General features: G+C 42.8%; 1 protein-coding gene across 4 annotated transcripts in view; it reads right to left on the bottom strand.

Moving 5' to 3' along the window:
- Positions 1-7,653: 7,653 nt before the first annotated feature.
- SLC1A3 (solute carrier family 1 member 3) overlaps positions 7,654-11,823 on the bottom strand; it is a 68,889-nt gene continuing 64,719 nt past the window's right edge. For 3 of the 4 annotated variants that reach the window (XM_054986634.1, XM_054986637.1, XM_054986635.1), the window contains 2 exons: positions 10,903-11,037; positions 7,654-7,858 (listed from right to left, as the gene is read on the bottom strand). In XM_054986634.1, the coding sequence (XP_054842609.1) occupies positions 7,654-7,858; positions 10,903-11,037 (340 nt within the window). The remainder of the gene's footprint in view (positions 7,859-10,902; positions 11,038-11,823) is intronic. The other variant, XM_054986636.1, reaches the window with a different exon arrangement.

Genomic DNA, 11,823 nt, shown 5'->3' with positions numbered 1-11,823 from the left:
AAGCCACTCCTCTCAGCCCCAGCAACCCAGCTATATTGTGGGGCTAATAATAACACTAACTTGTTCACCACTACCATATCCCACAGCAGCCTGAAATGCCCCAATTCCCTACTCCTAGGAAAAAGGGAACCCCAGGAACGGAATTTCAGGGGTCATTTGAGGCTGCCATAGGAGCTACATCATGCTCTGCAGACAGAATTCCTTGCACTTACATTGCTCTGGATCTAACCCATAATCAATCAAACTTTAAATGAAATATTTTCCCTTTCTTTTGTTCTTTAGATTGCTTAAATACACATACACAAAGTTGTGGCTAAGTTTAGTAATTTTTTTGTGTGTGAATATGTTGTCACTTGTTTGCTTCCTCAGTTAGCATTCAGCACCTGAGCTTGCGATTGTTTCTTGAACCCTCTCCAAAATCCTTACAAGGTAGCCAGGGAGTTTCCATCTGCCACAAATGATTTAAACATTAAATTATTTAATGGGGCTCCATGCGGTGCACTGGAGCCAGTTAACAAAACAACATAATCAAAGCATATCCAATTTCATACAGCATATTTAAAGGATAATTTAGACAACCATTCAAGCAACACTGCTTGTCAGGAAACACATGGCGCTGGTTCATCTAAAGAATTGAAATGCTGTTGTATTTTTTCTTGACCATGGGTGTAAGAAGATTGCTTAAGCTGGGAGAACACCTGTAAAGATTCTGATGCATTATGGCTCAGGGCCAAGCTAGAAGTGACGAATTACACTTGAATGGCAAGTGAACAGACTCGCATATATTTCTCCCTGTTCACTTGTGCTCCACTTGCGCTCCACTTGATCGATCGAGTGGAGCGCAAGTGAAGCACAAGTGAACAGGGAGGAATACATGTGAGTCTGCTCACTTGCCATTCAAATGTAATTCGTCACTTCTAGCTTGGCCCTCAGAAGCAAAACAAAAATGGAGTGTGTACTTCTTTTGGAGGCAGAGCCAACGTCCATGCTTACAGATCACCGCCAATGAGAGATGGCCTTGAGATTTGGGGCGGGAATCGGATGCAAGCTGAGAGAATAAATATCAAAACTGGAATACTAGAATAACATGGTGCCCCTTGGCGCTCCATGGCGCTTCAATTTGATTTGGGAATCCATTGGTCTCGACCAGATTTGCTACTCTACTCCCACCAGCAAAAAAAAATTAGTGGCATAATATTTGGGCAGGCCTGGCTGTGATGATTGGTGATGCCCACTGTAAACTTGGCAGCACAAGGGCACTGTCATGTAGTACTGACGCTACAGCTACTTATTGGACAATTTTTAAAAGTCACCAATATAATTGACTTCTGAGTAAATACACTTAGCATTCTCTCTCACACACATATTTATCCTGTCCATTGTCAAAGGAGTTCAGGGAGGAATTCGTGGCTCTCCCTCCTCTACATTATAATCACAAGAATCCTATGAGATAGGTTCGAGTCCAGTAGCACCTTAAAGACCAACAAGATTATAACAAGTGTATAAGCTTTTGAGAGTCAAAGCTCCCTTCATCGAACCTTCTACTGCAGACCAATATGGTTACCAACTTGAAAGTGTGAAATCGTATTGGCTGAGGTACAGTGAATGGCCCAAGGCCATCCTGTGCCAGTCATGGCAGAATAAATGATTTTAACTTAGGTACCCCAGTTGTAGTCCAACGCTAACCACTACACCACACTGGTTCGCCGACTCTGTTCACTTTGTGTGCTGAGGTAAGGGTGAGCTAGTGTGGAGCATATTCCATATCTGAAAATCCATGATCTTCTGGGGAAAAAAATGCACAGTTCAAAAATAATAATGTAAAACTATTTTTATTGAAAATACATCTACAAAGTAATGTTTCTTGAGCCACATTGGGTATACCCAGCTGCCACTCCAAAGTGGGCAGGGAAAAGAGATTGTTCTATGGTACCTGATTTCCATAAGAAACAGAGTTAGTGTCAAAGTAATGAGAATAAAAAGCTGACATACTTGGTAATGCAATTCCCCCCCTCCCCAGTTGATGTCACTGAATAGCAGCCTTTAACAATGAAGGCTTTGCAGTGTATTTCCAACAAAATACCCAATCAAATGCAAAACATAATTAAAAAGTTACTCCATATAATCTAAAATTAACATTTGCACCAACATACTGAATACAACATCTATATAAAAATATCTCTAGTTACATATCAGGAGAGGCCTGTCTGTAATCCAGGTTTCCTTTCTGTTAGCAAAAATAAGAGACAAAAAAAAAAAGGACCGCCTATTACTGCATTCAGTCAGTAATAACTCAAGAGCTTTGCATTGGTTAAAGCGCCCAACTCCTGAACGTGCAGGGTTAACTCCTATTCACTTTCTAGAGGGGGTGCTTTAGAGGAGGCTAAGTGAGTGGGAATTTCTACTCCGGGAATAAGGAGCCTGCCTCATTGCTCCAAAGAAAAGTCCTGCCTATGACCAGCATTCTGACACTTTCGAAATATCTTTTGCACTTCACAGTTCGCAGTGTTTGTGTCTCTGGGGCTCATTCATAGGTCATGCTTCAGAACAGATCAGCCTCAATGTTTCAGAAAACCCATGGTGGTGGTGGCTAAGGCTAGGGGGCCCTTCTCCAATTTCCCGCATGGCAGGTTCCCATGCAGAAAAGGTAGCATCAGAGGTCTTGGGCCACATAGGAAGAGTCCATGACATGGCTCTTTCCTACCCCAGTGTTGTTACTCCTGGGAAACTTGGGCATTGCTAGCACAAAGGGGAGCCACATCTTGAGTTCCAGTCTCATTCTGACTTTCTGGACTTTCTACACTTCCATGCTGAGAAGGTGATGTGACAGAAAGCCTTCAGTGATGAAAGAAGTAGGTTGAGAGAGATGTTAAAACTTGCTTGGTGTTGAAGAAACATGGCAGGGAGAGGGCTGCTTCAACCCGTCATGTGACACTGATGCCCAAAAGCTGAAATATGTATAGTGAGCTTCTCAAAGTTGAAACTTTGAACTATCCCACCTCCTGGGCATGGCCGTACATGCACACAGCTCCATTTGTGTAGGAGGCGGGCTGATGGGAGAGTGCATTCAGCAGTAAGTGCCCTTGTGAGAGGGAGAACGGTACTTGTGAGAGGGAAAACAGTACTTGTGAGAGGGAAAACGGTACTTGTGAGAGGGAAATGGTACTTGTGAGAGGGAAAACAGTACTTGTGAGAGGGAAAACGGTACTTGTGAGAGGGAAAACAGTACTTGTGAGAGGGAAAACGGTACTTGTGAGAGGGAAAACAGTACTTGTGAGAGGGAGAACGGTACTTGTGAGAGGGAAAACTTAAAAGTGTGAAAAAGACTGGATCAGTCCTTTTGTATTCTGAGTAGTAGACCTTAAACATCAAATGAGTGTGTCTGGGCCAATGAAACTTTAATTTAATTTTTGACTTTGAAATCCTCTCTCCTCCAAAATCAAAATGCCTACATTTGCCAGGTCCAGGTTGGGAAATTCCTGGAGTGTTTTGGGGTGGAGGGAGGGGCTGCAATAGGGTATGTCATAAAGTGCTCCCTCCAAAGCAGCCATTTTCTCCAAGGAGACTGACCTCTGGAGAGCCGTTGTAATTCTGGGAGATCTTCTCCAGCCACCTTCTGGAGGCTGGCAACCCTACAACAGTCAAATTTTGGAAATTGCAAATTTGCAATTATGCAGGATTCCGCCCCCCCACCCCCGCTCAGGTTAGTTTCTTCTCTAATGCCTGGGCGGCTCTGGAAGTGACACGTATGATTTTATGTAAGTAATGATAAGCTTAAATGGCCCTCTATCTCACAAATGCCTTTTGAAATGTGTACTTGTTTGAACAAAGGAGTGCCAGTGGAAGAATGTCATTTTGAATGGATTTTTCCCTCTACTGAAGCAAATAATACCTTCAGAGGACTGGTTTTACTGGGGAGAAAGGTGGGGGGAGTTAGCCCCTCCTCTCAGTACCACAGCTTTGATCCACCCTGGGCTCTCTGCAGCTGCTATTTTTAGCAGTTTCGATCTTCTGGCAACTTTAGTTTGGACGTCCTGGTAACTTGTCTAGTCTGGCCAACCTTGGCCACTCCAAACTTCTAGTAATAATAGGAAGTGACATTACCAGAATTCTATCTATTTCTACAGTCTGTCAAGAATTAGCAGAGATAAAACACCACAGTTCTGGCACCTTTCAGGATTCTACACATTCCAAATCTGTGATCAAATGAATGAACTCCCAGAGACAACAGTTACAAGCGTTAAACTTGAAATGTTTGCATGGTAGCTTTGAGGGGGGGGGGGTATATTGTGCCTGTCTCATAGAAATACTATTTTAAAAACACATAGACTATTCAACCATTTTTTGTGTGTGTCCACACTATGAAACATCCCATCTCTATCTGTTCTGGTTTCTCAAACCTTCCTAACTCTTCTGACATTCTTTTTTTAATAATTCTTTTTTTAATAATAAGCATTCTGGTTTCTCAAACCTTCTTAACTCTTTTGACATTCTTTTTTTTAAATAATAAGCATTCTTTTTTTTTAATAATTCGGCATCGTAAAGGAGTAATTAGCATTTAAAACCCCCCACAGTATTTGAACTTCAGCTCACTTTTTAAAAATTGCTTCTGCCCATACTCCCTGAAGAAAGCCAACCATATTGCTCTTTTGAAATTCTTCTCTCTTAAATTTTCAACAATTGTTAAAAAGTGTTTTTTTCTATTCTGCTGTTTACTTATTCTTTTTCCTACTAAAAGAGAACAGAGCACCACATACATTTTACTTTATGTAAGATGAATTACTGATAATATGGAGACCTCAGCAATGGAGCAGGGAAATTTCGTTCTCCTAAAAATATATTTGGCAAGCAATTTCCATTAGGTTTCAAGAGCATAAAACCCAACCAAATTAACTGGAAGATCACTCTTTTTGGAAGGACTTTCATGTCATGATGAATCATGATAAGAGAACTATTGCATGCTGACTCCTGTTCAATGTGTTGTGTGTTCTTGTTTCTACTGTTTTGTTTGTCAGTTCTTCTTATATTATGGCAGAAATTTTCAAGGATACCTCCTGTTTGATATGTAAAGGTGAAGGCAGACAGTGGCTGCATTGAGATTGGGGCATGCTACAGGTTCTTGTGACGTTTGGATGAGGGCATACATTCTTAGTATGGTGGAAATGGTTTGAACACATTCTCTGAAAACAAGTGGCTCAGAAATGCAGTTAATGTATGTGACAAGCCACTTCTACTACTTTTAAGACTGTCTGCCTTTACCCAGTGGTCAACGTCTATAAAATAGTATAGCAGTTACAGAAGAGATAATGAGCAGTTAGGGTGTATCTGTGCCACAGATTTAAACTCATTGGATAGTTTCTCTCTCTTTCACAAAATTTGGAGCTGTAATTATATGAAGGGAGTTAGGGATTGTTAATGGAATTCTCAGTACCTTCCCTAAACTACAATTCTCAGGATTCACCAGAAAACCCATAACAGTTAAACTGATATAAAACTTACTCGTTTGTAGTGCATATGCCCTTAACATATCAGTTAGGTTCCCCACAATACTGTGCAATTGTCTGTCAAGCTCACTCACTACAGGCAAAACTACACATTAGGTTTTTTAGCAAGCCGTGTTGGGGTTCCCCAGACCCAGCTTGCTTTCCCTATAATCACACAGCAGCTGCAGGGAAAGGCTTTCGCAGAAGCCCAGTCCTGCTCAGAACTGTGGTGTGGTGGGACGAGGGGCTCCTGCCTTCCCCTCCATGCTGTTTTCCTGAATCAAAACAGTGCCTTCAGGGTTATTTGTACAACTTTGGCGCTGCATGTGGAGCTCAAAAATTATGAAAGTAGCTTCCTGGTGGGGCTATTTCACCTTGGGAAAACAGAGTGGAGGGCAAGGCAGCATTTTTTAGCAGAATTGGTCTCATGGGGACTTTAAAAATACCTTTCCCTGCAGTTGCTGTGTGACTGTAGGGGAAACGAGTTGGGCCCAAGAACACCAACGTGACATGCCAAAAGTGTAATGCGCGGTTTGGCCCTAAGAAACTAGTTCATATTTGTGCAACGGTTGACCCATGGAGCCAAATGCATCTTGTCAGCCATCTGTTTCAAGCAGGAAACTTCTTAAAATCCTGCCGAGCCATCCTCAATGGCTGGTCGGTCTCCATTGAGCTTGGTGAGTCACAGCTTGAGCAGATCAATGGAATGTTCAGTGTGAGTTAAGTGGTTAAATCATTATGTCCAAAGGGAGCTGGGTACCTAGCAGCCATTTCAAAGTTCCACTCTGAAGTTGTACCGACAGTGTGATATCCCCAACAGCAATGAAGGGGTGAAGACACAGTTCCTGTTCCAAAGTGCGTATAGATATAGATATATATGAGATCGCTGATCCTGAAAAGACAGTGTGCATAGGTAGCATTACTTGTCTTAAGTAGGAGCACTGTAGCCCAAAGAGAAGCAGTTATGTTACTCATACACAGAGGTATTTGCAGGTTCATGATCTAGGAAGTCAATAGGATGCCAAGGTGCACAGTACCAGGAAGTTATCAGGCTCTTCCTGGTCCTAAAATATCCCATTGATTAGAAACGACAACATGATGTGTACTTTTCCCTTAGTTGGTACTCCAGTGAATGTGAGATGTGGGGGACATTATCCACACATTTCTTCCTTTTATAAAACCTTAATCTCCCTACTCATATTGCTCCAACAGCAATAAAATAAGGAAATAACATCTTTGTAAAGAGAAACCGAAAACCCTGATACTTACTTCTCTGGGGGATAGCATCAAGTTTAAAAAGCTGCTTACTGGCATTTTGAAAGTCGTAACAGTCATTTTAAAAATAAAAACCCTTTCACAGGATTTCTTGTCTACTTTGACTTTTCAGCTTATATAAAGTGAGATCACATTTACAGGACTAAGCAACATGTACACTTGGATATTCTTGGTAATTTGATTTTTTTAAAAATTCCTACTCCCCTAGCATATTGCATCACAATACTGTGATGTATGCCGCTTTATTATTTTTTTAAAGGAATGCAATTGCATACCAAAGGCACTATTAATTTGAAATATTTTTTCCCACTAAGAGTGCAAGCAGACATCACAAGAGACATGAAGCTGCTGTCTAATTTCATTCCCCTCTCTTCCTTGTAATGTCTCTAGGTAAACACGATGAGGAGCATAGCGCTGTGTTCCTTGCTGGCCTCAGATTATTGACAGGGGCAGTAGCACAAAGCACAAGAGTGCATTGGATTGGGCTAGGGTAGAGCATCTGCCTTGCATGCAGCAGCTCCTAAGTTCACTCCTGCATCTCCAGTTCTTTTAAAAAGGATCAGCTAGTAGGTGATGTGAGAGCCGCTGCCAGTCAAAAGTTCACAGTACTGACCTGGACAGACCAAGGGTCTGATTTAGTACAAGGCAGCTGTATGTGTTTACGCAGGATGTCACATCATGTTTTTTATTTACCTAGACATCAGAAGGAAGAGGGAGGCAAAGGGACATTCAGTGATGGCAGCTCCATGTTTCTTGCAACATCTAATTAACTCCTAAGTGGTTTTTTTTTTTGCAGTTTTCTGTTTGAACAGAGACAAAGACAGGGACACAGAAAGGACCGGAGAAAGTGTACACTTCCCACATATCTAGTGCTTTGTATCAAACCATCTATACCTCACATCTTGGTTTCACTGTCTACGGGCTTTTCATTTTCATTCTCTTGTGAGATCAGCTGGTAAGGCTTCTTCATTTCATTCTCCTCGATCACCGAATTGCCCATCTCGGCATCCTTGTTCCTCAATTCGTGCCGTGACAAGTGTTCTACAATCCCTGCACCGATGGAATCTCCCAGAACGTTAGTAGTGGTACGCAGGCGGTCTCTGTGGAACAGGTTGTAATTTAAGTAAATCAAGTCACCATTTTGATGCGGTTGTTGAAAGCATGGTCTAGATGATATGCGTATTGTGTGTAAGGTGCAGTTAAGTTGCAGTCGACTTATGGCAATCCCATAGAGTTTTCAAGGCAAGAGACATGCGGAGGAGGTTTGCCATGCCTACCTCTGAATAGGGACCCTTGGTGGTCTCCCATCCAAGTACTAACCAGGGCTGACTCTGTTTAGTTTCCAACATTTGATGAGATCAGACTAGACTGGGACATCCAGGTCAGGGCATTGATATACATCTTACTTAGCTGAAATTAGGAAGCATAATTAAAGCTGGTTTTGTGTTTATCACAATGAGAAGACATGATAGGACAGAGGTGAAGATGAAACTGTGAATCTAGCTAAGGGTCAGACTATATACAGTGTGAAGTGATGGGCAATTGGCTCTCCTGGCAGTTTGTTTATACTATAACACAACCATAAGGTGCTGAGTTTTCAAAACAGCACCCCCCCTCACTATTTTGTAATTCTAAGAGTCAGTTCACACATCATGAAGTCCCTGTGTGCACGGCAAAGGGCTTTGGATCACACGTGTGCTGGGATTTTCACATTTTTCTGGGGACATGCAGACCTGATTCAGATTAGGACCAAGGTGCTGATGAGAAAGGAGCTTTGGTCTTCCTCCCTGCATTATTTTCCTGACGGGAAATGGCTCTGTCGCTATCATTACACATCTGTTTCCCAACTGCACAACCAGCAGCTCCTCAGGGCCACTTCAGGTCAAGAAAATGGTAGGGGGGAGAAGGCTGAAGCTCTACATGTGCTGTGGTCTTGATCTAAAATCGGTCTGCATGTACCTGAGAAGCACAGAATTCTCTGCGCATCGTGTGAAATCCAAAGTCCTCATGGCAGCCAGGATGACTTTGTCATGTGTGAATCGACTCGATCTCTTTCCTGAAGCTGCCTCACAAGTGGAAAAAGTACCTGCATTTGGGGCTGAAAGCTGATTTCGGAAGAGTTATGATTTAGATTTCCATGAGATACTTTAAATGAAAAAAAAAGGAAAACTTTGGGAGCTCCTGTCACACAACTCCTGTGTAACTTACAACTGAACCTTTTATGGAAAGAAACACATGAAGAATTAAATGGCAAATCACTCAAAGAATTAAAGAAAGCCAGGAGGAAGCCAGATAATACAATTTGCCCCCCTCTCCCATCTATCCATCTATTTATGCGTCATGGATGGCCCTAAATAAATCAGTCTCTGTGATAAATGGCATCATTGGAAAAGATGGTTCATGCAACAGATAACTTTGGAAGTTCGGTTTGTTGGAAGTGCAGTGGCTGGTGAAATTGTCCATCTGAGGGACCCCTTCATGGTCACGTTTTGCAAAAGTACAGTGTAACCACCAGTGCTTTTTTTCTGGGAAAAGAGCAGGTGGAACACAGTGGGTTGCCAGCACAGGGGGCAACTCCCGGTGAGAGGTGGTGCCTCTGGTACCACATGCGCACGTGCAAAGTGTGTGCATGCGCCCAGGACTGCACAATGATGTCACTTTGGGTCAGCTGGAACAAGGGGGGAATTTTTTAGTTTAAATCGCCCTTGGCGAAAATGGTCACATGGCCGGTGGTCCCACCCCCTGATCTCCAGAGAGAGGGGAGTTTAGATTGCTCTCTGCACTGCTGGGTGGCGTGGAGGGCAATCTAAACTCCCCTCTGTCTGGAGATAAGGGGGCGGGGCCACTGGCCATGTGACCATTTTCAAGAGGTGCCGGAACGCCGTTCCACCGTGTTCCAGCTGAAAAAAAGGACTGGTAACCACATGGACATGTAAACGCTTCTAGTTATTTGTTACATTTCTGTCACACCCTTTCACAGAAGGAATGCCATCCGCATTTTCTCTCTCACAACTATGGCTGCCAACCTCCAGGTAGGGCCTGTAGGTCTTCCAGAATGACAACTGATCTCTAGGAAACGAATCCATTCCCCCCCCACAAAGAAAATGGTTGCTTTGGAGAGTGGATTCTATGGGATTATACCTTGTGGAGGTCCCTCCTCTCCCCAAACCCCACCCTCAGGCTCCACTCCCCAAATCTTCAGGAATTTCCCAAGCTGGAGTTGACAACCCTATTCACAATCCCTCCCCGTCAGGTAGGGCAGTTGGCACAGGGTCACCCAACAAGCTCATTGGATGAGCAGAGATTTGATCTGTCTAGACCAAGTTAACCTGGACCAGAGGAGAGCAACCAGGATGGTGAGGGAACTGGAAACCAAGCTCTATGAGGAAAGGTAGAAATAGTTGGGCATTGTTACCCTGGAGAAGAGAACAGTAAGAAAAGGCAGGATTGCTGTCTTTGCATATCTGAAGTATGGGCACACAGAATCCGGAGTGGAGCAAATGTGTCCTCTCTTGATCCAGAGGATAGGGCTAGAAATTACAACGGTGGGTGGAAATTTCAAGGATGTAGATTTCAGCTAAATGTTAGGAGAAACTTCCAAATGATAAGAGCTGTTGGTAAAGACTGTGGTGGTGGACTCTCCACCAAAGGTCTTTAAGCAGAGGCTTGGAGGGCCATCTGCTAGGGATACTGTAGTTGTAGATTTGTTCACTGAAAAGACGACTGGACTACATGACTTCCAAAGTTTCTCCCAACTCTGTATGATTCTCTAATCATTACAATATGCTGGGTCTCTTGAGGGTGGAACATCAAACTCTGGCTGTTTTCACATGTCTTGGCATAGCGCTAAACTCACGGGATAAGGGTGACTTCGTGGCGTGATTTCTGACGTTATCGCGCCATGAAAATGGAATCATTCCATGAGTTTAGCGCTATGCTGAGATGTGTGAAAACGGCAACTTTCCAATATTCTGTGGAATATGGCTGAATATTACTATTATTTTAAAAAGAAATGAAATGCAATTTTCCACAGAGCAATGAAGCAAAATAACTGGCAAATTCTCCCCCCCTCCCCCGCCAAAGGACTGTCTAGGATGTGTCACTTTTTAATGCGCTTTACACTACCCTGATGGGAAATACTCACAAGAACCAATCGACTGCAATGATCAGGGTAATATCGTCTGTTGGCAAGCCGACAGATGTCAATACAATCACCATGGTGACCAGGCCAGCCTGAGGAATTCCAGCTGCACCGATGCTGGCAGCAGTAGCCGTGATGCTGTGCAGAGAGAGGAAATACTCTTTGTTTTTAAAATGCAAATGTCCCAAGAATAACTTTTAGAGAAATTTGGCAATTTGGATCAGAATGTTGTGGCTTGTATCTATTGCTCGTTTTCATGGCCAAAGATGTTGTTGGCAGCTAAGCTGAGTCATTCATCAAAAATTTCCTTCATCAATCAGACAATACAGTATTAATAAATGAGATAAAGCACTCATCAACCCTATTCATATGCATATATAGTATGAATGCAGTATTCATCCACAGACCAAAACACCCGGAGCATTTTATGCATGCATACAAAGCAGTGCGTCTCTAAATACATGTGAACCTGAGACAGGAACTTCATATTGCATCAACCAAACTAAGGTTAATATATACAATCCTATTGTGTTGATTTTATGTTAACCAATTCAAGAATTCTTTGTTGATGAATCAACTGGCATTTAACTGATCGACAATTATATTTGTGTATATTATCAAAAATTCAGTGTATTCCTTTTTTTTTTTAAAGGACTGAGGGTCACATGAATCCACCTTATAGTGGGTCAGACCCCCTAAACAGAGTTACTCCATTGTTAAAGGTAAAGGTGCAAGTACCAAGTCATTACTGACCCATGGGGGATGTCACATCACGACTAGGGGTGTGCAACCCGAAAAGATTCGGGTTTCCCACTTCGGGTTTACCCAAAGTGGGAAAAAGATCCGGAAATCCCTGAAATCCGAAGCAGCATGCCGCTTCGGATTCGGGTTTCCAGGTCACTTCGGTATGCTCTGTAAAGATTC

This window comes from Eublepharis macularius, chromosome 8, assembly GCF_028583425.1.
Source record: "Eublepharis macularius isolate TG4126 chromosome 8, MPM_Emac_v1.0, whole genome shotgun sequence".
Classification (NCBI taxonomy): Eukaryota; Metazoa; Chordata; class Lepidosauria; order Squamata; family Eublepharidae; genus Eublepharis; species Eublepharis macularius.
The sequence above is the reverse complement of the archived record's forward strand: the minus strand, read 5'-3'. Positions and strand labels throughout refer to the sequence as shown.